Genomic DNA, 24,405 nt, shown 5'->3' with positions numbered 1-24,405 from the left:
TACTATTAGTTTAAGGGCACGTTCTCACTCAGTTTAATATAATTTGTGTAACTTCATTCCTTACAAACGGCTTGCAATAGATGATAAAAAAGAAAAGTTGAACTGACAGAAATGTTGAACGTTGAAATGGTCTACCTATCCGCCCTGATCATGCGGCTTATGATGAAAACAAAATCAAAGTGACATGAACTCCAGAGGCTTTTCAGCGCCTCAAGACACAACTGTTGCCGTAGCAACGGACTCACAATCCCCTGCTATTGTCGTCTTATCACTGTCTCCAACTTTATGTGCCGTCTCTCCGGGCAACACAAATGGCATCTTTCCTTTGTAAAGTGCTTCTCCTTTCTGTGTCTCTGTCTCCTGTGGGGAAAAAAAACACATTCTCCAACAGTTGTGCACTAAAGCTACACCATACTTTTATACCAATTTCAGGTACTATGCTGTTTATCGTCAGACTCTGAGAGTGATCAAAACTGACTCTCTTGAACTCCGCTGTTTTACAACATGCTAATGAGCAGCCTGAGTCCACTAAAGCTGTTGCTCAGAGACAAAGTGAAGCTCTGAGGGGAAGGCCCACAAAACAATGGTAGCCACATAACTCATGGAAGCAGAGAGGCTGGGAGGATGAGAGACAGTCAGTGAGAGCGCAGATCTGATTTAGGATCAGACACTGGAAGGACAGGGAATATGTTTCTGCACAACTCTCTGAATGCTAAGGAAGAAGATGGCAATGACTGACGCACTTCATTCACAACTTTGGATCCTATTGGTGGTGGTCATTCCCTCGGCTGGAGGTGAGAGCGCTCATTGTTCTGCGTTCCCCACTTTGTGAGTGTTTAAAGTTGTGCACGTCGATCTGGAATTGTTGCAGATGAGTTCCCTTGTCCGAAAGGGTCTCATGTCAGCTTGTCCAACCTCGAATGCTACTGGCTCTCAAAGACGTCGTCTACATGGCCCGAAGCGATGGACGACTGTTTGACTGAAGGAGGTGATTTGGCAGCTGCTGATGGTCCAGAGGTGCAAGACCTCATTCACAGCTTCTTTCCCTTGTGAGTAAACCCGACCGACAGTGTTTCATGAAGTATACTGCAATACTGTGGACTTAATATAGATTATTTCATGGATTCAGGAAAGCTTCTGTATGGGTTTGGGTCAGAAGCTCAGAGAGAGAAGGTTCTGACCAGGAACAGGACCCAGGATTGTGTACGCAGATGCTTCTGGGCTCACCGGACCATTGGAGGAAGACTCCATGCTCTGCTCCATATCGCTCTGTTTGTGAAAAGAAAATGCCCAGTAAGTTAATGAGAGGAGAAACATCAATGTAAAAACGTCATGATTTTTAACGTATTTCTGCAGGGACCTCACTTTCTTCAGAAGATTTCTTAGTTGGACTGCTTCACATGACGGGCGTCTACAATCAAGTACAGATGGAGCCTTTGACCATGGTCCCGGACAGTGGACCAGCAAAAGTGGAGGTCAGTGTCGACACTTAGTCATTAGTCCTTTCACTTCGTTGTTAAGAATCGTACAATTGGAAGTGTGGAATCATGATTCTAATTTTGCTCTTCATAAGATGATGCGCTCTAAACTATTTTTCCACTGAGAAGTGTGGCCACTCCCTCCTCAGATGCAGCTGTTTCCTGGGTTGTGGTTCAGCCATGCAGGTCAGCTCACAGCGTTGGAGCTGGTGGTCCAGCCCAGTGCCGTCTCCACTCGTGCTCGCCTTCAGATCCTTCGACCCTACTGCAACCCCAACCACCACCTTGTACCCCCAGGTACAAAACCAAACACTGATATTTACTGAAGTTCACTTCCTAATAGAGTCTAATGTGTGTTGAAGGTTGCAGCTCTCTCATGAATCCATTCAGCTGCTGCTCAGCGGTTCCACTGTGCAACACGACCGGAGCCTGTAGTTTAGGCATGTTCTGGTGCCATCTACTGGAGGCCTGCATTCCCACGTCTTCTCCCTGCAGTCCGTACATAACATCAGCCCAGGATCGGGGCTTCACATTACCACCCCGGTATCCTGCAATTCCTCCATACTACCACCTGGCCGCAGACCTGCCGCTAAGTTTCAGCCCCCTGTCCCACCTCACTACTGTAAAAGTAAGTACATGAGGTGGAATCTACGAAACACTTCAACCCTTTTCAGGACTGCTAGAGAAGTTAGACTTAAAGAAGTTAGTGTTGCTGTCCTTATTTTGCTGCCATGTTTGTGTCAATGTGCTGGGTGGTGGTAGTTGGCGGGGGTGGGACAATAATAATAACACCCCAAGTTCAGGGACAAAGCCTTTTCTATGGGTTTTGAACAAACTCTGTACTCTGTAACAAGTAGTCTAAAAGACTAGAGGGCCACTCATATCCATCATCTCATGGCCTCTAACAACCATACCTCATTGGTCACACAAATGGGCAAAACACCTTCCCCAAACTAGTCAATAACTTAAATAATAATAATAATAATAATAAAGCATTATTTAGAATGCTGCTCAAAAAGTGCTTTGCAGGCAATCCAGTGAGGAATGTTTGTACTCACTCGACCACGAAGGTGGACAGTTAGGCCTACGGTGAGCAAGAGCTATGGAAATGTTGGGCGGCTGACAAATACAAACCAATAAAAGTGAGTTTTTAGCAGGGACTTAAAGGTGGCGGTGCATGTTGTGTTTGGGATCTCCTTGGGCAGACTGTTCCAGAGTGAAGGCACTGTCACGTTTTCATGTCTAGACTTTGGGACAACTCGCAGAGACCCACTTGAGGATCTGAGGGTCTGTCTGGCTTCTAGGGGGTCCACAGTTCTACAATATAGTCTGAGGCCAGGTCAAGACGGGCCTTAAAAGTTAGCAGTCAAGTCTTAAAACCACTGCTAAAGTGGACAGGGAGCCAGAGCAGAGAGGCCAACAGTGGAATGATGTGCTGCCACTGGACCAGCTGGAGGCCTGATGGAGTTTTCTTGTTGATGCCAGTGAGGAGAGTGTTACAGGAGTATATGAACGCATGAATTATTTTCTCTAAGTCGCCAGGTGATGGGTTTGATTTCATAGATCATTTTCATCTGGAGGAAACTGGTTAGGACTGTTTTTTTAATTTTTTTATTTGAGGGTCAAAAGAAAGGGAGTAGTCAAATAGGATGGCAAGATTTCGGGCTACAGGAGTTATACATTTGGACAGGGGACAAGGCTGCTATCAGGGGAGCGAGGGCAGTTTGGTGAGGGAAACAGTAATATTTCCTTTTTCGGTTTTTTTTTTCAGCTGAAAAATTTTTGCCATCCAACTTAATGACATCATCAAGACATGCAAGGACAGCAGCCACGCCTTGTTCATGAGATAAACCCTATATTTCATATTACGTTGCTTGTTTTAATACAGGACTCTGAAACTCTGCAAGCACAATATAGACAGTTCTACTTGTTAGCATGAAAATGGAGATAAAATGGTGACATTATGTGAAATGTCAAGACTCACTCCAGATGTTTTTTTTTTTGTAATACACTTCTGACTCTTCCCTCAATCCCCTTTGGTTTCTGCTCCCTGCTCAGTTTCTAATACCCTATAGGGAGTTTTTAGATACTGGTACCATCTGGCTACAAGTATGTCTGTTAATGTCTGAGCCACTTCCAGTTTCTTGTTTGCTGGCCTGCTTTTGTCCTGAAATTTCACCCCTTATTTTACCTTACGTTGGAGTTTCAGTCTCTAGTTATAGTCAAGTCCATTTCAGTTCATGGTGTTGAAACCTTTTCTGATCTTGTATTTTCCTCTTTGTACAGGTGCGTCTTCCTGATGCAGCTATCTCTGTGTATCCTGATGATATTGTAGCGGTACAGCACACTGGCAGCCCTGGATCCTTCATACACTGCCTCAACTCCTCCCTTGATTCTCAGTGGCGCCAAAGTTATCTGTCTCTCAGAGGTGCAGAGCGGGACGGCTGGTGGGCGGGGGGTCTCACTTCCATGCCAAGTGGGGGCCAGTGGGTAGACGGTGTGGTGTGCAATCTGAAGATGCTATACGTGGACGTGCTACATGGAAGCACCGGGCACGAAGATATATTTGGCCTCACTCAAACTGAGACGCCTCGGGGGCTGACTACTGGTCCAAGTCCCAATCTAAGGTCCAACTCCCTCAGCCTTCACGTGATACACCCTCTCCCAGATGAAAACAACCAGATCCATGTCCAAGTCAACGTCCCAACAATCATTGTGGTGAAGATACTGTCTGCAGAGGACACCAAGTGCTCATGGTCAGCACCGGGGCTTCAAACCGAACGTCCCTTCCTCCCCTCGTGTCCCGCAGCAGTCGTCGAGTCTGGATGTGAAAGAGAGTCGGATAACGCACACTTCTCTTCTGCCTCTCTCACTTTAAAGTCAGAGGGGGTTCAGACCCTCATGATCCTTGCCCAAAATGATCTCACTGCTCAGCGTATCAGTGTAGATATCTGTGGCTATGAGCCAGTGACAGGCCTGAACGTTTCCCCAAATTCTCATCTCAGGATGATCGTAGATCTTCCTCAGGTAAGATTTCATTTATTGACGCAAACCTGTCTTTTCAGATTCACTGCAATTCTCAGCTTTCTCTCAGTCATTCACAGCGAAAGTTGATGGCGGCACATCTGTGAGATTCTCGTGGGTTATTGATGACCTGGAGACGTTTGCACACGAAGGGGAATCGTACAGTGTTGTGTTAAAGAAAGCTGACGTCTACAAGCTGAAGGTAAATTCCAGAACCAATTTTGGTGGGCAGAACAGTTTTAGGCTTTAACTCATCTCCTCTTAGGTGACAGCGTTCAACCCCATTAGCTCAAAAACCAAAGACATTCTCTTGAGAGCAGAGGAACCGACGCCGTTTACGGAGCTGGAAATAATTTTGCCCAGGAAAGCAGTTGCTGTGAATGAGTCCAACCTTTACAAGCTTCACGTCAGGGCGGATGCATCCCTCCCCATCACCTTACGGTAGTGGACCTTCCTTTCTCTTTTATAAAACATGGTTGACGAAAAATCAGAGTGATGAAATTCGTTTTCTTTTTTCAATTGACATCACATGAAGGTGGAATTTTGGCGATGCCAGCAATGATATCATTCACAAGCAGCCAGTGGGGAGTGAGACCAGTGAGGAGCTGACGGGGGGAAACTTGAAGCAGATGTCTGTTGAAGACATGGTCAACTACACCTATCGGTCTGCAGGTACACCGTGAAACACATCGATGAAATATTTTTACAGTAGTTTGCAGACGGCTAAGATTAGGCTCTGCTCTTGGGTTGTGTCTCCTATTCATATTTTCAATACACTGAACACATTTTTGTCGCTAAGACATGTATTATATACTTCTCTGCCACACATCGACCTATTTATTTTCTGACAGTAAATTCATAATTGTAGACTTAAGCAGGTCTGTTATTCTGTGCAGTGCAAGTTAAGTATGTTCAGATTAGTGAGTCATACTCACTCATGACTCTATAGTAGACCAAGTCACTTTGAAAAATTCATGCTTAATCCCCAAAAATATATTTATAATAATGGTTTTAGTGTTTAGCACACCCATGATTTTCAATTTTACTTTTTTAACTTGTTTATTTTTTTACTAAAATGTTTCCCAACTGATTAATAATGTATTTCAGGTTATCACATATGATGTATCTATTCCAAATAGAGCATATACAATGCAATATTTTGAAAAGAAAAATAGTTTTGCCCACCCACTTTCTGCAGTTCCTCTCCAAGGTCCAAGTAAATAAATCAATTTTTTTGTTATTAAACGCTCAGGGACCTGGCAGAAATGCATTATGACGCCTTTATCAATTTAGATTTTTAAAAGATAATCAAAAGTTTGTTACGTTGTTTTATTTCTATGCCTGTGGTGGTTTCACACTATGTGTAATGTTCATACCCGCTTATGTTAAGGGTATAGACAGAGACAGTACAGCAGTATATTAAAACTGGAATAGACTCATGATCACAATAGGGTTTTTCCACTGAACACTGTGAATGTTATAATCTCAAACTAACACTTGTCCAAGTCCATATGGTCCGTATCTCAACAGGTGTCAACATCACTCTTCTCAGATTAAATTCATAACCCATAAGAATAGCTATAGCAAGAGTTAGACCCTGCTTTGAAAAGAGTCCTATCAACACCTGTTCAGACAAGGACCATATAGACTTGGACAAGTGTCATTCTGACACATTAACATTTACTGACAAAGCTTGTGTCTTCTATACGTAGAGTTGGTGAGGTTATTGCAAATGCTGGTTACAATTTTTTCCTATTCTTTCACAGGTAACTTCACGATTCACGTGCAAGTGGCCAATCTTTATGAAACCGTAAACAAGTCAATGAGAATTGAAGTCCGTCCACACATAAGTCACCTTCATGTTTCCTGCACCCCACTCTACCCCACTGCTGGTGAGAGCCTACTTTTGGAATCTGAAACAGAGCCAGGCATGGATCATGTCGTCTACACGTGGAACCTCAGCGATGACACAGGGGAAGTCCATGTCACCCATTCCAACATCACTCACACTTTCTTATCTGCCGGCGTCTATAACATCACAGTCCGAGCCAACAACACTGTGTCTGTGCAGACAGCGTGGCTCGTGGTGGAAGTTGTGGAAAGAATATCTGGACTGAGCGTCACCCACAGTGGTGCGAGTGAGCTGAACTCTGTGACTGAATTCAAGGCGGAAGTTGTCAGAGGTACAGCACTCATGTGGAACTTCACCTTTGGAGATGGGTTTGTGCGACGCAACCTCACAGAAGGTTTCACTTCACATGTATACAAGTCTCCAGGGAGATATGAAGTCAAAGTGACTGCCTTCAATCAGGTCAGCCAAGCGAATCAATCCATCTTTGTTGAGGTTTTTCGGTTAGCTATAGGTGGAATCCAGCCCACTGGGTGTGTCATGGCTGAAGTGACGGTAGAACTCACTGCACAGGTCAGTGGGAATGTGTCTGGATTTGCTTTTCATTGGCTGTTTGGAGATGGGTCACCATTAGCTGTTGTGACTGGATCATCCTCAGTGGACCACAGATTCACTCATCAGGGAGTCTTCCCTGTCAACGTCACTGTGATCAGTCCAGTCACATCAGTGTCTTACACTTCTGATGTCTGTGTTCAAACTCCCATCAGTAAAATGGAGTTACAACCTTCAAAGTATTTGGCAAAAGTCGAGGAAGAAGTTTGTTTTCGGGCGTTGTTGTTCCCTGAGAAGATAAACGGCTGTCGATTCAAGTGGACAGCTAGTTTGTCCGGTCAGACTGAGAATACAGAGCAACCAGAAAAATGTTATACCTTCTCAGAAGAGGGTCCTGTGGTCGTGTCTGTGACGGCAAGCAACCTAGTCAGCAACAAAACAGCCACAGCTAGTGTCTCTGTTCAAACTCCAGTGGGTAAACTGGCAGTGACACATGGTAACAAAACCAACACAGTGTTGGTTAACACCAGCGCAGCGTTTTGGGTTACCACTTGCATCGGTAGCAATGTGTCCTTTAGTTGGGATTTTAGGGATGGTACCCCATTACAGCACTCTGTGAACGTGTCGCACATCTTTGCGTCAACTGGAGAGTTCACTGTTACCGTCACGGCTGCTAATGCAGTGAGCCAAGAGTCAACAAGGCTGACAGTGAATGTGGTTCCACCTCTCTTAGACCTCTCACTGCAGCTGTCCCAGCCATACGCAGTCGCCCATGAAGACACTCTCATCACAGCAGTCAGCAGTGGAATAAGCGGTGCTACCTACCACTGGACAGTGGATGGATCTTCTGTTATCCATCAGAACACCGACCAGTTGAGATTTTCGTTCCCTTTCCCTGGGGTGCATGAGATCAAGGTCATTGCTCAGAGCTACGAGAACGTGAAGGAAGCTACACTGTCAGTGGACGTCTTTGAAAGGATTGAAAATGTAAGCATTCGCTGCTTAAATTGGACTGACAACAAGTTTATTCCGACTCAACAGGAGGTTTTGTTTATCGCGTCGGTTGTTAAAGGCTCCAATGTCACCTACCACTGGCTGTCCACGCATCTTAACACGCAAACGCTGCTCACTGGATCAGGTGGGATGTTTCGTTTGGTGGTGAAAACACCGGGAAGCGTGAGCGTTCAGCTCAGAGCCTTGAACCAGATAGGTGAGACCTTGGTTACAACGTCTGTTGTGGCAGTTCAACCTGCTTCAAGTGCACAGATGGCGATGCAAACTAGTATAGTGGCGCTTGACCAAAGCGTCAATATCTCCGTGTCTGTTGTCACCGGCTCTGACCTGGACTACTTCTGGTATGTTTGTGGTGCACCACCTCTGCAGACACCCGTCCCATACCTTCTCTACTCATTCAGGAGCATAGGTTATTGCCACGTAACAGCTTCTGTTAAAAACATCCTCAGCCAGTCGAACGACACCAAACTGTTTCGTGTTCAGGAGAAGGTTGATGGAGTAGATTTCAAGGTCGATGGCAACATGCCCCCATTTTATGCCAATCAAAGCACAGATGTTTGGTTTCATGGAGAGTCCCACAAAGGGAGCGACCTTCACTGGAAGTGGAATGTTTCTGCTACATGTTTTTATACCAGAACGTTTGCACACACTCTTTCTGAAGAAGGTGTCTATGAGGTCAGTTTGAACGTGTCTAATGGAATAAGTTGGCAAGTTGTGTCGCGCTCGATCACTGTGCAGAATCCGATTCAAGGTTTAGAACTTAACATTAGCAAGTCAGCAGTCTGCACAGAGGAACAGGCGAGCTTTGCATATGCCGTCGCGAGAGGTAGCAATGTTACTTTTGTTTTGACTTTTATCAAGAACGATTGGTTCTGTAGTCAGATTGTCGTTGGTGGTCACTACAACACATCAGGTCTAACAACAGGGAGATATCAAGTGACCCTTAGAGCGCATAACTTGGTTAGCAGTGCCGAAGTGTCATCTGAAATTGTGGTCGTGGAGAGTATTAAAGGCCTGAAGTTTGTAAACAGTGTTCCAGAAACGATGCCAGCTCTACAACCATTAGCTTTCAAGGCAGATGCTGACACTGAGAATCCTCTCAATTATGTATGGTTATTTCGCTTGGAGGGTCACCCAACATCAGTCAAAGGTCAAGAAGTGACCTTCACACCTGCAACAAATGGATCCCTGACTGTGAGTGCTATAGCAAGCAATGGAGTTTGTACAAGTGTGCTGCAAAGGAACACGACAGTGGAATGGGCTATTGAGGGCGTTCAAATTACGTGTCATACGGAAAGAATATTTGTTGGACATGATGCCACATTTTCTGTAGATGTAACTGGAGGGGACAATTTAAAGTATGTATGGTACTTTGGAGATTTAGCAGGAGGATTAACAACGGCCTGCAACTCAGTCAACCACACATATTTGGTTACTGGAAAGCACAGCGTCATAGTTAACGTCTCCAACAGCGTGAGTTCGATGTCCACTCAGCTCCATGTCCAGGCGGAAGAACTTGAATGCTCAGCGCCTCAAGTGTTTCTCATTCAAAGCCAGACAACTGTCTCCAGGTCTCAAAAGAGTTTCTTTGAGGCAAGAGTTGACGTCAACTGCACTGCGTACAAGACTACACACAAATGGGAGCTATCCACCCGCACTGACTGCACAGATGGAATGACTCTTAAAGAGGCAAAGTCACCTCTGCTTGTACTGCCAGGACACTTCCTGGATGTGGGACGCTATTGCCTCATATACACAGTTAGACTTCAGGGGACCCCTTTGCTGGTACAACGAAAGACCAACATGACGGTGGTTCACTCCCCACTTGCAGCACTCATTAAAGGAGGCTCAGCCAGAATGTGGCCTCGTTCTGCTGACCTTGTGATGGACGGATCTGAGTCTCAGGATCTGGATGTGAAGCCTGGAGAGAAGCAAGAACTGCAGTTTCTCTGGACGTGTACGACAGAGGTAATGTTGCACCTGAACACACAGTTCTCCAAAGAGGGGCTAGCTTGAAAACGTGTTGAGCAAACCACAGTTACAATTCAAAATGCCTCCAGTGCTGTGCACTACTTCCCATGGCTCATTATGGTGAGAAAGAGCAGAGCGAGGCAAAGGGAGGGCAGGACAAGCAATAGTTGAGTTTAAGAGACATATGACCTCACTTTTGAAGGTGGTGGTGAGTGTTTGGTGCTTTTACAGTATTGATATCTATTTAACTGTGTCGCTGGTCTGCAAGTATTCATGGAATGAGTCCAGCCTATATCTCAGAAAGTGCGGCCTGGGGGCCGTATGCGGCCCAATACCTGTATTTTCGTGGCCCGTTTGACGTCAGACTAAAACTGTAACTAATACTGTATGTCCTTATTTTTATGGCTTTTTTGTTATTTCTCTTTTAGTCAGCCCCACCACTTCAGCAGTAAATATAGCATGTTCTTGTTTGAAGACTAAATATATATATTTTTAATTTTTTTAAATTCTTTTCATTGGCCATTTTTTTTAGTTTTTCTTGTTCCTCAAAACACATTGAAGGAACACTGAAAGTATATTTTGAAATGAATTGCCTTTTTTCTTGAACATCTTGTCCATAGTTGGTTTATATTCAAATTAAATGCATATAAAATTAAATATTCGAATAGGTTTCATGGCACATTACACTTCCAAATACCATTAGTTACATTTCATCTTAGGTTCATTTTGCCCTTGTTACTTAAGTATATAGTGTTTCTTTTGGCATGATGTCCCCTCACAACCATTACAGTTTCTAATGTGGCTTTTTCGGAAATTGAATGGCCCACCTCTGCTCTATCTCTATGCTTACTGAAAAAAAGTCAAATTATGCCCCCAACTCGAGGCCTGCAAACAACCGAGTCACAGTATCTTTTAAACACTAACCAATTGTTTTCAGACGGCAGAGATTATGACTAGCGACAATTGATCCGGAACCTGGAATTTGTTGACAGATGAAAGAAACATGTTTTGGAGTATGCCCATTTTACATTTTGATGCTCGCTGCCTAAAAGCTTGACACTAAATTTAGTTTAAAACTAAACAAACGTTTCAATTTTTCCATTTAAATCACTCTTCCATTGGTAATTAATGGGCTCCGCCTCCACTGCTGCTCAGGGCTGCATGGATGTGTTATGTCAAAAGTAGGGCTAAAGTCTCCGTCTGTTCCAGGTACACCTGTGGTGTTCCAGTACCCTGTTAGCTTGATAAATCTTCTCAGTGGGGTGATCAGGCTGTGGTGCTCGAGAATGTGACAGATGACTCTCACACCACTTGCTGGGATGAAAACCATGTCATCCACTTTTTGAGAAACCATTCAAATTTTGAGCGAGACAAAGACAAAGATTCATTGGAAGAGTTTCCATTCTCAAAGGGACTGCGAGCTGATGTCTGTGTCTGTCATTACAGAACACAACAGTGCCTTGCTTTGAGAGCCACCAAATTGGGAGTCACGATGCCGTAATCGTCATATCAAGCAGCCTCTTACGTCCGGAGACTGTTTATATTTTCACCCTGACTATACTGAGCGCGGAAAGGAAGCCAACATCTGCCACACAGACGGTAAGTATTGTCCTTAATCTTGAGTAAGCCACAATAAAAGCTTTGGATTTCATCGATAACCATTCCTCGACAGTAACCACCGTTGGCAGGAGTGTATTATTTTGCTGTGCTATCTCGGATGTTCACTGTGTCTTATCTTTAGGTGACTGTCACTGACGCCCCAGTGCTTTCTGTGATGGTGCACTGTGAATCATGTTCACTTTCACGCACCGGTGGCAGCTCTTCCATAGTCCTGTCCGGCCAATGTGGACAGTGTGGTGACACGACGCAGGTTTTATTTTGATTCACTTCAAAAATTCCACCTGAAAATACAAAGCATGACTGGTAGTTTCAGTCTCTCTTCCTGGCTGCACACCTCATTGATCCAACTCTTTATTTGTTATTATTGATCGCCTCAGTTGTTTCTGTTTAGCCTCTGAGGGAAAGACTTTGTTACAGCTGCTAAAGCCTTAGAGACTTGGAACGATTTTCCATTAGCCAGTTAAATTAGAGAAGTGAAAATGCGTTTTCTTGCTCTGCCTTTGACTGCAGTACAAATGGATTGCTGAAGACCAAAGTGGCTTGACCCTTCACCTCAAAGACACTGGCGTGTCTTTGGGAGGAAACTGCTCACAACTGGTTTTCGCCTCAAATGTCCTACAACCAGGGCACAGTTACACCTTCACCCTAACCGTATCTGAGCCACAGAGTGGACGGTGGGGTCGTGCCAGTTTGAGAATAGAGAATAAAGCTCCACACGGAGGGCAGTGTGACGTAAGTCCAGCGTCTGACGTGCGTCTGCTGGAGACGCTGATCACCTTCAACTGTTCAGGTACAGTAAAAACCTGCAACACCCTGCATTTGTCGCCTAGTTGATGAATTAATTTCTATTTATTTTTCAAATCCCAAAGGTTGGAAAGCTGATGACGAAGAGGCGCAGTTGATTTACACCCTACAAGTAATGCCATGTAACCCTGCCACTGCCCAGTGCCCAGTTCTCACATTATACAGGTAAATGTGAAGTTTAAAGAAGATTTACAGTAGGTGTCCATGATGTTGTGACCAATGTAACAGTGTTATCTCTTTTTTCCGCCTGTTTCAGGAGCACTCATCCAATCTTCAAGAGCATGGTGCCATTTGGGAGTGGTGTCAGAGAAGCAAATAAGTCAGTTATATCAGTTCTCTTGCTTGTAGAGGACAACCAGGGAGGAAAGGTTGCTGCTCTGAACAGGTAAAGCTGGCGGCGAAGAAGACCACTACACCTTCTCCACCGCTAACCATGCTCTCTTCCGTTCTCCTCTCAGAACAGTGACCGTTTCTATTGACGGCACTGATGCCACTGAGTGGCTTGGAAATAAGACTGAGACAGAGCTGTGGTGTTTAGTTCAACATGGCAACCCTCAAGAAATCATCATGTACACTACTGCAGTGGCAAGCTGGCTCAATCAGGTGCTGCGGTCGTGTATCGGTCTCAGCAAAGGTTCACTGCTACACTGCTCAGCAAGGTTTTCTTTTGCAGATTTCTTCTGATCAAAGTCGTGAAGAGCTAAGAAGAAGAGGGCAGATCCGAAAGAGTGTCGCACAAGCCCTGGCCTCCCTTCCAATTTCCTCCATCATGGATGTTGAGCAAATAAGCTCAGTGTTAGCTCAGTGCACTGTGAGAATCAATTCCTCTTCAAAATGTTAACAATGGGTGGATGTGGGAGGCTTTGATTCGGGTGAAGTTCACTTGAGTTAAAAGACTCATTCACATGTTGATGCCTTTAAATCTTGGTTAGAAAATAAAATGGAAAACAACAAGAAAAGAGAGGAGAGAAGTTAAGGTGTTGAGCTTATAGAATTGGACAATGCAATTCTGTATTCAGTACACTCCTTAAGAGGCATAGCTCTGTGTTACAATCTGAAAACAGAAAGAACTCAACGTTCTGAATATAATGGTGCCAAGCACCAAACATCTTGAATCGTGTTGCTTTTGTGACTTTTGTATGAAAGAATGCACCACACAGGAGCACATTGGCTCAAACTATCATGCTCTGATGTGCTAACCTGTCTTTTCTTAAGGCTGTTCCTCAAGAGTTGGGGTGCGGACAGTGTCAGGAGGAGGTTCTCCACATAGTGAAAAAGATGATCCTTGTGATGAAGAACGAGATGAGCACTGGTGTTTTGTTCAGCACTGGCCATAATCTCCTTAATGTCTTGGGTAATGTACTGTTATATTTCCTCTTTATCTTCTATTGTCCATAGGTCTTAACTTTGTCTTGGGTCTGCAGGTAACTCCATGGCTGCTGCTTCTGAATCCATTCAAGCTTTAAATCTGCACTCTGACCACTTAAGCTCTCTGTCAGCAGCTTCATCCATCACTCTGGAAGCTCTGGACTTAGTGGGTGACCTCATGCGCTCTCTAGTCCATAGTGATGACCATGAGCTTCTGTCACTCTCCACCTCTCATATCAGAACTGTTGGTTTCAATGGACAGCCCTCTGACCTCATGTGCACCCAGCAAAGAAATGAATCCAGGGAGACTTTCTCATCCTCATCAGGTGCAGGTCCAGATCAATGCCCCTTTAAAATCCCACCCTCTCTCACCACTTACCTAAACAAGACGCCAGAGGTGGTGCAGGTTTTCGTCAGTCTGGATAAGGACCTCGCCTCTCACCATTTGCTGTCCTCAGCCAGCCCTCCAATATCCACTTCTCTGATCTCCATGGAGTTATCAACACCTCAGGGTGAGCACATTCCAATCCAGGGCCTGGACGCCGCAGACGCCATACAGTTGATGCTGCCCAACAAGTCCCCCTTTGTTGCTGGCGAGGGGTGGAGATCTGAACACTTGAGTGACACGTGCTTGACCATCACTCTTCCCTCTGATGGACAGCTGGAATTTTTCATGAGGTCTTTGGATGGCTTGGACAAGGACGCTGGACTATACATCTCCTTCAACTTCAGCCTCACTCCAGGTGACACAGTGACACAGATGAACAAGGGCTGCTCTGCCAAAAAAAAGTCTTCATCCCACGATTTGTAAAGACATAATTCAGACTGAAAATAATACAAATAATACATACAAAATAATACAAATATGCCATATATAAATTCATCACATCAACCATGTGTTTTTTCAGTGACACAACCAGTGATGTGGGAAATTGTGTTCTCAATTTATGTATGTCATTGTTGGCACCCAGGAGATGCTGTTCCAGTGAGCTCAGGATGTGTGATGATCAGCATCTCTACTGCGCTACAGGACAATAGACCCCAGGAAGACTTTGGGGCAAAGTGGTGTCTCAGTCTGTCATCTGCCGCAGACAACAAGGAGGAAACCATATTCTTATCTCCATTGTTTGTACTTTTTTTTAGCAGTCAATCTGGAATGTAACTTCTCTAACTGTGTTTTTGTCTTTTTCAGTTTAAACGGGACGGACAATCCTCTGATGGTGAACTTGACCTCCATCTTGGACGGCGGTCCGGTGAGCTTGATGATCTGTGTGTTCAGTTCTGTGTGCCGGTACTACGACAGGAGTGAGAGGCGATGGAGCAGTGAGGGTCTTCTGCCACTGGAGGGCAGCACGCTCCACACAGCTCACTGTCTCACCCATCATCTCACCATGTTTGGCGCCACTCTGTTTGTGCACCCTGGTGCTGTGGTTCTTCTGCCCCCAGTAAGTCACTCCAGAACAGGCTTTCCAATATCCCTCATTTATGTCATCCGGGTGATATATTTTTTGACAGTCTCATTTGATGATCAATGAAATGGCATTGAAAATGTTTGTGCTTTCAGTCGGGAGGTCCTGTTCGGAACGTGGTTGCTGGGCTCGTCTGCCTCGCTCTACTCTTCATCCACTTCCTGGTCGGGCTCATTGCCCATAAACTGGACCACCTGGACAGCCTGAGACTGAGGCAGGTGCCTCTGTGTGGCCGCCCAGGACTGTTCCATTACAGGGTGTTGACCAAGACTGGATGGAGGCAGGGAGCAGGTGAGCTCAGCAGGAAGGTTCATCTCACATTGTTACTTTAATGCTGCTCCTGCTCCCACCAGGCACCTCGGCACACGTCGGCATCAGTCTCTACGGACTGAACAAGAGCGGCTCCCGTCATCTGAAGCGGGACGGAGCTTTTCAGAGAGGAAACCTTGATCAGTTCCATGTTGAAACCGACGACAACTTGGGAGAGCTGTGGAAAATCCGCATCTGGCATGACAACACAGGTGCTGCTGTGGTATGTGGCTGTGCTGTATCTGCATTTACTTCTCTGAATTTAAACAAAACCTAGGTTTGGATCCATCCTGGTTCCTTCAGCATGTGGTGGTGTGGGACCTTCAGACCGACTACATGTTTTTCTTCCTTGTGGATGACTGGCTGTCTGTGGAGAATCTGAAGAATGGAGCTGTGGAGAAGGAAGTTCTGGCTTCATGTATGTTCACACTATTGATTCAGTTAAGATAGACCAGCAGAAATATGTCCTAATAAAGACATGGCTCTGCAAGAGGATCTATAAATCAGTGTTGTTCCACATAGGTCCTGCTGAGCTCTACAGGTTTGGTCGAGTCCTCACCTCCCAGCTGCTGTTTGGAATGATGGAGCGCCACCTCTGGCTGTCGCTGTGGAACCGACCGGCCCACAGTCGCTTCACCCGGAGCCAGAGGGTCACCTGTGGTGCCCTCTCGCTACACCTTTACCTGACACTGGGCGCTCTGTGGTACGGGGCAGTGAGCACTGAGGGAAGCAGGTCAGCAAGACAGAATGAAATGTTGTGGTCAGAAATAGTGATGTCGTTCATTTATTTAATTTTATTTTTCCACAAGTGGTCCGGTTTCTGCTCAACTGCTCTTCAATGTGGAAACGGTTGCCATGGGGATGACCACGGCAGTGCTGGTGCTCCCTGTCCAGTGTCTCGTCTGCTTCATCTTTAGAAAGGTTTGCAGTAAGGTAATACTATGCTGTGTCTGCTGCCTCATCCAAAACCCTGGTGTTTGAATGGTGAGCATGTTGTTTTAATGGGCTATTTGCTATTCAGGTTATCACGGACGAGTCGGCTCCTGCGTCTCCTTTGTGTCACTCTGTAGAAATGGATGTTCATCTTGGCCAAGCACAGTTTTCCGGACCATCTTTTTTGTCTCGCCCGGACTCTTCTGCCGGACACAGGGACACGCCCTCATCTGTGAGAGCAGATGGCATATTTTATACTTTCCATCGTTCAAAATAAAACCTTTTTTTTTCTTTGCTGTAGACGCTAGAGAGCAAGGCGGTCAACTCCAGTATCCTGGACTTTTGGACTGCCTCGGGTTTGATGCCCCATACAGAGGGTGGCCCCAAAGGTGGTGAACTATGGGCGTCATGTGACAGCCTCCTCAGTGTTTCTGCAGGCCTTTCCATCCAGCCGGATTCACTCCCTGATGACCGCCCGACTTCACCAGCTGTTGGTCCAGCAAAGCAGCTAAAGAGGAAGAAGGCCCTGTACATGAACGACGACCACAACCTGAAGACGTTTCTTTCTTTATCTGGTGAGAATCAGACATTGCAATCTTGGTTGTAGGCATATTTCCTGTCTATTCTATGAAGAAGTTCAGCAAATTATATTTTTATTTGTCACAAAATACTGTTTTGTACATGCAAAATATCCTATTATTTATCACATCCCCTTCTTTCTTCCTTAGTGAATGTGTATTTAGGTACAGTTTAAAAATGATATAGCAGGACAGTGTTATGCAAGCAGATCAGTGGGGTGAAGGCAGCTTTTTTGGTGATGGCTGAGATCAGTTACCATCACAGGACTGTGACAACATTCTTCAAAACTTGTTTTCTTCATCCATCAGGCTCATATGAGTTTATGTCTTTGGTAACCCTGTTGCAGAGGAAGATCTGCTCATGTCTATAGCAGCTGAAACAGAAGAGCAAGTGAAAACGGTCAACGGAAATTCTGACAGTGGCCGGGACTCACCCAGAACCACCTCCTTGTTCTCACAAAGGTTTCGACCCCTCACCATCGCAAGTCCCGTAAAACAAGTAACCAGTTATGATGCTAGTACACACATGTATTTTTGTACCCGCACAGCCGGAGCTCCTGCAGCCGCTGGTCCAATGAGGCCGATGAGAAACTCCTCCATGAAGCACACATCTGTGGTCCATCCTCCTACTCAAAGATACAGCTCAGCAAGTGCCCTTCAGTCACATCAGTGGATTCCATGGCCAGCACTTTTCTTCCCAGTCCTTCCCCGGACTCTGCACACCTTTCCTCCACCACTCGCATTGGTACCAGATGGGGATGGTTATTACCAATATTTGAATTTTGCCTTGTCGCTAACACGACTCTCCAACACTAGGCGTTGCTCGAGGGCAGCCCAGCTGGCTCTTCCCTCCCTGGACGCTGTGTGTGATTTACCCGCTGGTGGTGCTGTTGCTGGCAGCCTGCCTTGCTGCTGTTGGACTATACGGAAGTTCCTTTTCCCAGAAAGTCGTCCTCATGTGGCTGGTGTCTGCACTCTCAGCCTTCCTGACCTCAGCTCTGCTGCTGGAGCCTCTTAAGGTGATTTCTGTGTTGAAGTAAACTAAGTCAACTAAAGTAAAGTATTCTGCGCTGTATTATATTCTCAAAGTGTAAGTCAAATAAACTTTCAGTCAAAACTTTTAACTGCAGAGTGACATAATAAACTAATTTGAATTTATTCAATTGTCGAACATTTCCTTTTATTGCTATAGTTAAACTAAAATTACCACATTATGGTAAGAAATAATGGCAGTCAAATCTAATCTAGAGTTAAATGAACACAATATTTTTACCCATCGTCTTCATTTAGTGACTGAAATGTTCTACACCCTCTGCTCATTTTATTTTATTTTTATCTCTCTGAATATCGCAGTTGACAATCCAAATCAAAAATCAATGTGAATTAAATGTTTAGACAAATAAATAAATGAATTGATTTGAATTATATTTCAAACATTACATTTTCAAAATGTTACATGTCTGTTCTGTTGTAAATAAAAAATAATGTATTATTAATAATTTATTAAGACTTTATTCTGTACAAATCTACATTTTACAAGTTGTACGTTTTTTTAAACCGGCTCTTACTTCTTTGCTCTTCTAAGCATAAAAAAGAAATAAAACAAACACAACCTACTTTATGCTTTTGGCAGTGGGGTTTCACTGAGTATTAAATATTTCCTGCATTTCTTTTAAATGTTGTTATTTTGACTATTTTAAAATAAAGTATGCACTCTCTTTTAAAATAGTCACACCAAGGAATTTTTGTTCAGGCCTTTCTGCAAGCATTGGCTTTCACACTTCTGTGGCGGTCAGTGGATCCCGAGGTGGAGGATCATCTAGCTCTAGAGACCACTGTAGTGATGTCATTTGGTGAAGATGGCGAGAGAGTCCATCCACCCTGTGGCTACGGCCTGCTCCAGGCCAAAGAGGAAGCCCGCAAGGTCCAGGCTCTGAAGTCGCTCATGAGGGTGAGAACTCTGTTGTCATGTTTGCATTCTTGTGAAATGTTCATGGTCAAATCCACCTGTCCCGCAGCACTCTGTGGCTCAGCTGCTGCTTCTTCTTTTGGTGCTGATGGTCAACTACCAAGACAACATAGAGCAGAGGCAGGGGAGGATGTTGTCGTCTTTCACCAAGCAACAGCTCCAGTCGGGGGATCCTAACTTCGCCTTCATGAAAGAGTGAGGACACCAGCAAAATAAGTTTGGGCTATTACTAAGTCATAGTGTATAAAAGTTGACAGAAAATATAAACAGTGTCAACTGGGATTTATGGTTGACCATAATAATAGACTTCCTGTCTGTACAAGAACATAATCCTCTTGAACCTTTTGGATCAGATTTTCACCAGTTGGTGTCAAACCAAATTTAATTTCCAACAAGTGTTAAAATAAAAAAAATGAAGAATGAACAAGCGATGGCAGTGCCACCAAACAAAACAGTCCAGATGATTCTGAAGATCATGTCCAACGCTCATCCTCACTTATTTTTGCACTTTACATCTATTCTCGAGTCGAGTGATCATGTCACCCTGGAGAAACATTGAGGAAAGCCACTGCTTATTTCCAAAGAAGAGAAGTGGTTGCAGGAACTGCTCTCATTTTATGGCTCATTTTGCACCAAAGAGGCTGGAATGGCTTGTGTCATGTGGTTACTTAATTGCAGTCCTGCTGTTTGATTTACCGTCTGTTTGGTGAACTGACTGCGCAATGATTCGGGTGGTACAAACTTGTGTGGCTTGGTTAGCTGCGTGGGAGTAGAGGGACACCTGTTGATGTGAGCACACCTTATCTCATTGGCTTGATCCAAGAAGACCCTGATGACTAAAAAAAAAACTTGTCCTGTCAATGTAAAAGCACGGTGGCATGTTTGTTTGCCTTCAACAGCTGGCCCGAAGCAGGACAGTGGATCAACAGAACACTGGTCACCCACCTTCACCATCAGTCCTCTTTGCATCTTGTTGGGAGGCCTCGCATCCAGTACAGACAAACTCTTGGTCCTGGAGGACGTGTGCTTCTGGGAAACAGCAGTGCAGAGACTCGCCAGATCCTAACTGACCTCCACATGCATCACTGGAGCATGAAAAAGTCAGGGTCAATTGTTTAAATTGAAACTTCTACTCACTATGTTAAATTATTGATCAAGGGCTTTCATTTTTTTAGGTTCAAGTCAGTCACCGTTGACTTCACTCACTACCACAAGGAGTCTGGTCTATTTGTGTGTGTGTCCATTTACATGGAGCACACTCTGATCCAGAGGGTCACCGCCTCTCTCTCCATTTATCCTCTCATCATCCCCACCGCTCTCTCCGGCCCGGATCTTCATGTGGCGCTAATGGTAACAACATCTGAGATTACCCAGTGATCATCCTTCCCAGCCAAAATCTCTCCCCTGCTAACATGTTTCGGCTGCTGACTGCAGTTGGTTCTGCTTATCTCTGGAATCCTGATATTACTTGGGGAGTTGTGGTGCATGTCGACGGAGCGTGGCCAGTATCTCCACCGAGGCGAACACTGGCTCCAGCTGCTCCAAGTGTCTCTCTCCTTGACAACAAGTCTTTCCCATCTCTGCTACCGGCGACTTGCCCGGTCCTGCATTTCTCAGGTAACAACACACAGCGTATATCAGTTCTATAATGCCACTGAACATATAAACGTCAGACAGACTGTGAGATCCAAGAATTAAATGACTCTCAACCGCCTCGCTTGGCCGTTCCATCATCAACCACGAGTCAGAGACCTAACATAATTACTATCCAGGAACCTTTCAGAATTGGAGGTTAATCACCAACCATGCTGTCGATATGGCTTTTTAATAATTGCCTTGACACAGAGTTCAAGTCAATTCACCCCATTCATTTGACACCTTTCGAAAATCTCTCACAGAAGATTAGAAAAAGTTAAATTAGTTAAATTAACCTTTGGACTTCAAAATGAATAACAACTGAGGAGAACGAGTGAAAGATTTTAAAAAAAAACAACAACATTAAAATAACATTTATTTGGAGCAAAATTATGGCTCAATAACATGTCAAGCTTTTCTTCACCTTTTGAAAGCCATTAATCGCATTAAATATGACTGTATTGAATAGTACTAGATATGTAACTATGATAATCATCATCTTGAATTTAAAATATATTTTTATTGACACACTAAGAAGTGAAATTATCACTGTGCTATTGAGGAAATCCATTTGAAACTTACACTCCAGAAAGAATGGATTTGCTCCCTGTCTATTCCCTGTACACTCAGATTTGGTTAAGCATAAAATGGAAGTATTCTTTTATGACACACTGTCCATTTCTTCGTAGCTTGGAAAGCAACAAGACATCCATATCAACTTCCAGCATCCCGCAGCTCTGGCTCAGATTAGTTCCCAGAGTGCGGCTCTCCTGCTCACTTTGCTCGTTCTCAAGGTAACCAGCCACTTTGTTTCCAATTCACATCATAATAGTCCACAGCTTGATGCTTCTTACTCTTCCTTTCAGCTACTGGGCACCTTGAGGTTTGTGCAGCGCTGGGTTGTTATTGGCCGGGTGCTCCACAGAGCCTGGGGGGAGCTGCGGGCGCTGACCGTGCTCCTGCTGCTGCTGCTCCTGCTCTGCGTTCAGCTTGGACACGTGGTATGAGCATGACGTGCCACGGATCCTGCCACTGAGTGATTCAATGTTCCATGTTTTCAGTTATTCTCAAGTTCGGTGGAAGATTTTCAGTCTCTCCCTCGCACGCTTGGGTCGGTGCTGTCAATGTTACGAGGCAGAGTCTATCTTCAAAGGCTGTGCAGCGATCAGCCAGTTCTGGGTCCAGTCTACGGTCTGCTGCTGATTGGAGGAAGTTTTTGGTTCTTTACCAAACTCTGTGGTGCCATTCTTGTCCATTCTCACAGGTACATGATTCTTGGCTCACATGAAGTTGCATGCCTTGGATGATGGCACTCATTGTACTTGGATAGATGTCTCATGTCTTTGTTCACCATTAGGTATCATCATGATTTATGATGTTTTGGTCAGAGATGAGGCAGTGTTGCAGTTCAGATCGCAGTTCTGGAGTCAACTCAAGTATCTACAAACATGCTCATGCATGACTTGGTGTGTCAGCCCAGAATAATTAAGTCCAAGTTGTGGTTTAACATTAAAATTCCTTTCTGAACATAACAAACGTAAACTTACATTTTAAACTCCTGTATAACTGTCTAACAACACCAGCACAACCTAGTGTTGTTTTCACTCAACTTGTTTTAATTTTAGTTTTTTTTTTTAGTTCTAGTTCCTTACTCTTTTAAGTTCAGTCCAGTTTTTTTGAACATTTTAGCATAATTTTACCTCTGGCTCACTATTTCGGCTCGTTTCTGTTGACGAAATGGTATTTCAGTCGATAGAATTGAGGCAATTCTATTCAACCCTGTCAAAATAGTGTTTGTACGGTGGTGTAGACAAAACACACACAGACACAGTAGTCACAATAATAATAATAAAAAATAAATAAAAATAATAACAATAATAATCTGGAATTAGTGATAAACAAAATCTGCACGAATTGAAGAGAGAGAAAAAAACAAAACACAAAGTGTTGAAAACAACTGACCGTTGAATTATTTTTGCTCCTGTCCACACACTTTCAGTCCTGATTCATGACGTCCTTGCTAAAATGTGTTTAGACATAAGATGGTTAGACAGAAGGTTTTTTCTTTTTTTTTTTGAGCTACTCTTGCCAGCAGAATTAAGTGGAGTGGGATTTCATTCGATCGCTTCCAGCAAACGCATAAACTTGACACACAATCCCATTCATAAAATAGACATTATAAAAAGATCGCAGGGAAGTCATTCAAGTAGATGCTTCTTAGATGAGAGCTAATGTGAACACTGGAACACGTCAGGTCAGGTGGCTCCTCCATCCACACAAGTGAACACTGTAATGCAACACAAGGTTTGCTTGACCTTTTCTTGTAGTCTAGATGAGCAAGTCTGGATGGTCTTTTGGCTGTTTCAGGTCGGTGCGAGCAAGCATGCGCTGTCCTGCTATAGAACCCCAAGACTATGAGATGGTGGAGTTCTTCATTAAAAGACTCAAACTGTGGCTTGGACTCACAAAACCCAAAGAGGTAACAGTAGATCCACAGTCAGATCCAACAGTGGCAAGTTGAATCTCATTCAGTTTCTTCCACAGTTCAGACACAGGGTAAAATTCGAGGGAATGTCTCCGTCCAGGTCCTCCCAGGAATCCCGCCTCTCCACTCTCTCGTCCTCCTCTTTCCTGTCTTCAACACCCCCTCGTCCGCCATCATCGTCTCTGTCCGTCAGGTCAGAGGACTCCTCGGCGTCTGAACAAGGACTGGATGTGCAGTCGTATCTTGACCACTTGCAGCCTTGTGTCAGTGCTCTGTTGAGCCGCTTTGACCGAGTGAACCAGATCGTTGAGGATGTGCACGATCTGGAAGTTAAACTTGTGGCACTTTTTAACAAGAGGAAATGTCGAATAAGAAAGTCTAAAGAAACTTTTGAGACATCAACTGACTTGAAAGGAGAAGTAACAAAATCAGTGGAAGTGCGACGGAGACGTACCGGGCTACTTTACCCGCAAGTTCACCCTTCGTCCTCGTTTTCCTTCCTCTCGTCCCTCCACTCTCCTGCACCCTCGCTCGCCAGTTTTTCTCGAGCACGCAGTTCCTATTCGGAATCCGAATCGGCCCAGCTCCAGCTCCACACTTCCAGTGACACAGATGTCTTCAAACCATCTCATAGAAGCCACAACTCTCAACCTGCTGCCTCACCGAAATTTGACAAATTCCCCAGAAGGAGAGCTTGGCATTCTGGGAGCTCTCACTCTGCAGACCCTGCTCAAAAGATGTGTCCGAGCAGCGGCGCTCTGTTGTGTGAAGATGGAGAGAGTTATTCCTGCGTAGACATCAGATGGAAGATTGAACAGGGGACCAAAGATTGTATCAGTGATGGTCTCCCAAGAAAGAGGACAGCCTGGATTTCTGAGGGGCCGGAGACTGACCACAATTTATGATCAGTTTATGGAAATTATTTTGGCTCAGGGAGGCTCTGTTCTGTCCTCCACAGACTATTATGTTTTAGATGGCTTTAAAACACACATTGTCATTAGCCAGACATCACATGTGAAATGTGAAATAAAAATTCTATTGTACTTCTATTGTACTGACAGCAGTTCTTGGGGTGACGTTTAACTTAAAACATGTTCTGAGGCCAACTGCCATACTCTGCTGGTTTCAACTGGTAAACAAACAACTAAAGATGACAGCAATGTATCAGGAGTTAAAGTCGACCGGCGTTTTAGGGTGTGATATTTTAGGTCTGGACCTGTCATCAAGTGGGTGTGGATCATTATCCCTCCCGATTGATATGGATAAAATGAATATAACTTCTGACCTTTTTATAGCAAACATCTTGCTCTTCGTCAGCTTCTTCCTCAAAGCATCAAATTGTTTAAA

At 44.5% G+C, this 24,405-nt stretch overlaps 1 protein-coding gene across 2 annotated transcripts; it reads left to right on the top strand.

Annotated features, from left to right (window-relative positions):
• Window positions 1-392: 392 nt before the first annotated feature.
• Window positions 393-24,076, top strand: pkd1b (polycystic kidney disease 1b). Of its 2 annotated transcripts, none has more exons than XM_053856257.1 (42): window positions 393-794; window positions 872-1,049; window positions 1,130-1,293; window positions 1,357-1,475; window positions 1,628-1,775; window positions 1,841-2,106; window positions 3,765-4,505; window positions 4,573-4,704; window positions 4,768-4,943; window positions 5,038-5,174; window positions 6,269-9,885; window positions 11,335-11,487; window positions 11,630-11,758; window positions 12,019-12,298; window positions 12,378-12,477; window positions 12,569-12,697; window positions 12,771-12,915; window positions 12,986-13,123; window positions 13,528-13,666; window positions 13,737-14,423; window positions 14,652-14,805; window positions 14,873-15,125; window positions 15,245-15,440; window positions 15,503-15,670; window positions 15,736-15,876; window positions 15,981-16,191; window positions 16,268-16,391; window positions 16,480-16,623; window positions 16,693-16,966; window positions 17,317-17,431; window positions 17,518-17,714; window positions 17,786-17,988; window positions 18,723-18,920; window positions 18,988-19,133; window positions 19,838-20,038; window positions 20,114-20,288; window positions 20,373-20,555; window positions 21,263-21,367; window positions 21,440-21,574; window positions 21,635-21,837; window positions 22,941-23,052; window positions 23,118-24,076. In XM_053856257.1, the coding sequence occupies exons 1-42, from the start codon at window positions 710-712 to the stop codon at window positions 23,961-23,963; spliced, it is 12,147 nt and encodes a 4,048-aa protein (XP_053712232.1). In that variant the 5' UTR covers window positions 393-709; the 3' UTR covers window positions 23,964-24,076. The 2 variants fall into 2 exon arrangements, with proteins under 2 accessions (XP_053712232.1, XP_053712224.1); XM_053856249.1 differs by having other exon boundaries at window positions 23,106-24,076.
• The last annotated feature ends 329 nt before the right edge of the window (window positions 24,077-24,405 follow it).

Source organism: Synchiropus splendidus, chromosome 1, assembly GCF_027744825.2.
Source record: "Synchiropus splendidus isolate RoL2022-P1 chromosome 1, RoL_Sspl_1.0, whole genome shotgun sequence".
NCBI classification, from domain to species: Eukaryota; Metazoa; Chordata; class Actinopteri; order Syngnathiformes; family Callionymidae; genus Synchiropus; species Synchiropus splendidus.
Note: the sequence above shows the minus strand (reverse complement) of the source record. Positions and strands in the feature narration are given on the sequence as shown.

Coding starts and splice junctions, on each gene's coding strand:
- pkd1b (XM_053856249.1), top strand. CDS start 710: ATGCTAAGGAAGAAGATGGCAATGACTGACGCACTTCATTCACAACTT. Junction 12,478..12,568: donor CCAGTTCTCACATTATACAG/GTAAATGTGAAG, acceptor CGCCTGTTTCAG/GAGCACTCATCCAATCTTCA. Junction 12,698..12,770: donor AAGGTTGCTGCTCTGAACAG/GTAAAGCTGGCG, acceptor TTCTCCTCTCAG/AACAGTGACCGTTTCTATTG.